General features: G+C 31.1%; 1 protein-coding gene across 1 annotated transcript in view; it reads left to right on the top strand.

The window, feature by feature from the left end:
• Positions 1 to 602: 602 nt before the first annotated feature.
• The window catches only part of HELRODRAFT_159191 (hypothetical protein), a gene marked incomplete at both ends in the record, with an annotated part of 5,327 nt that continues 4,207 nt past the window's right edge, over positions 603 to 1,722 (top strand). Inside the window, 2 exons of the mRNA XM_009011093.1 lie at positions 603 to 617; positions 1,320 to 1,554. Coding sequence (XP_009009341.1) covers positions 603 to 617; positions 1,320 to 1,554 — 250 coding nt within the window. The remainder of the gene's footprint in view (positions 618 to 1,319; positions 1,555 to 1,722) is intronic.

Genomic DNA, 1,722 nt, shown 5'->3' on the forward strand with positions numbered 1-1,722 from the left:
TGGTCCCCAAGTGAGAATCAGAACCTACCTTTACCCCTAGCACAGCCAAAGAAATTATAAGGCATTTTTATTTAAGAAGTGCTGTTTTCAATTAAATATTTATTTTTATAAAAAATAAATAGCTATTATAAAATTGAACAACCTTAATAATTTTGAAAAAATTTTAGTTTTGGTGAACAAAAATGGAAAAGAAAAGGGAATGTTATTTTTGGGTTCGCGTTCACGCTTTTTTCACTTTTAACCGTTAATTTTTAATGCACATAAAATCATTCTAATATGATTTTACCATTGTCGTTTTGCTAATAACTTGTACATCCTTACTGAATCGAAAAATTATCAACGTCACTTCGCTATGTTCGCTCTGCTTTTTCGGTGGTCCAGAGTTGCTTTGAAGACGGATGCCTTTGTTCGAAATCGTCCGCGATTACAATTGAAATTTAATTTTATAAATAACACCTTCAAAGGGCCAAAACTCTCTTTTTTCAGGTAAAAATGTGCAAATATTTTAACCCGCCTTTCCTATTTTCTATGCTTTTCCGTAACACTCCGTACTCCTCAATTAAATTTTAATTAACAAAAGACTAAAAGTAAATTTCTCACAAATGGTTAACGATCAGGTCGATTGCAGTTATTCGTTTCCGCGTAAATTCACTGAATAAAAATCACTCGGATATAAAATGTTCACAACACCAATTTGGTGTAATTTCTAGCTAAACTTTGATATTTTCTAACAGGGCTTTGGAGCGGAGCTGGAGCGCGGAGCAATCGGAGCAACCATATTTTGGTCGGAGCGTGAGCGGAGCCGGAGCACACAAATTTTAAGTGCTCCATGCTCCAATAATAAAAAAAATTATTTAGTTAAAAAATAAAAAAAATATTATTTTTTAATATTTTGTATCTTTTAGTTCAACTCAAAAAATTTTTTTTGTTATGATATTTAGAATCTTTCATAGCAAAGCAATGGCTTCCTTTTGTACGCCATTCGTAAACACTAGTTGACTTTTTCACTAATCTTTTTTTCTGCAATCGTAAATTCGTAATCGCACATCAAAGGTAAGATTCTTATGAGAATTTTTTAAATAATATAATTTTTAATTTAAAAAGCAATACATTACTTCTTAACAAAATTTAAATTTTTAATTAAAATTAAATTAGGTCCGGATATGACTTCTAACCAAAATTTGTGTCAATCACCTATAATCGATAGTCGCTTTTTGAAAAATGATCTGGAAAATATATTTGAGTTTGAAGAAGAAAATGGACAAAAAAAGTCAGCTAGATGTAAGCTAAAAAATGATGATGTGCAATGCAATTTTCAGGCAATGGGAACAAGTGTGTCAAAAAAGTTTAATCTTTGGCGTCATGTGAAACGTAATCATCCTAAAATCTATGATGAGTTAGTAAAACAAAAAGATGAAAACGATAAAGCTGCCTCAGATAAAAAACGTGGTAATGAAAATGATGCCACGCCATCTAAAAAAAAAATAAAAACTGTACAAGAAAACATGAGCACATATTTTACATCATCAAAAGTTACAATCACTATGGATGCAAGTACTTTTCAAGAAGGACTTGTTGAGATGATTTGTTTGAGTATGGTTCCATTTACTTCATTTACATTAAAAAACAAAGGATTTCAAAAAATTGTTGGTGAAATGGCAAAAAAACTCGGTGTATCAATGGGGCATGATGCGGTTCGACATTTGGTAATAACCACAGCAG

Source organism: Helobdella robusta (assembly GCF_000326865.2).
Source record: "Helobdella robusta unplaced genomic scaffold HELROscaffold_1, whole genome shotgun sequence".
NCBI classification, from domain to species: Eukaryota; Metazoa; Annelida; class Clitellata; order Rhynchobdellida; family Glossiphoniidae; genus Helobdella; species Helobdella robusta.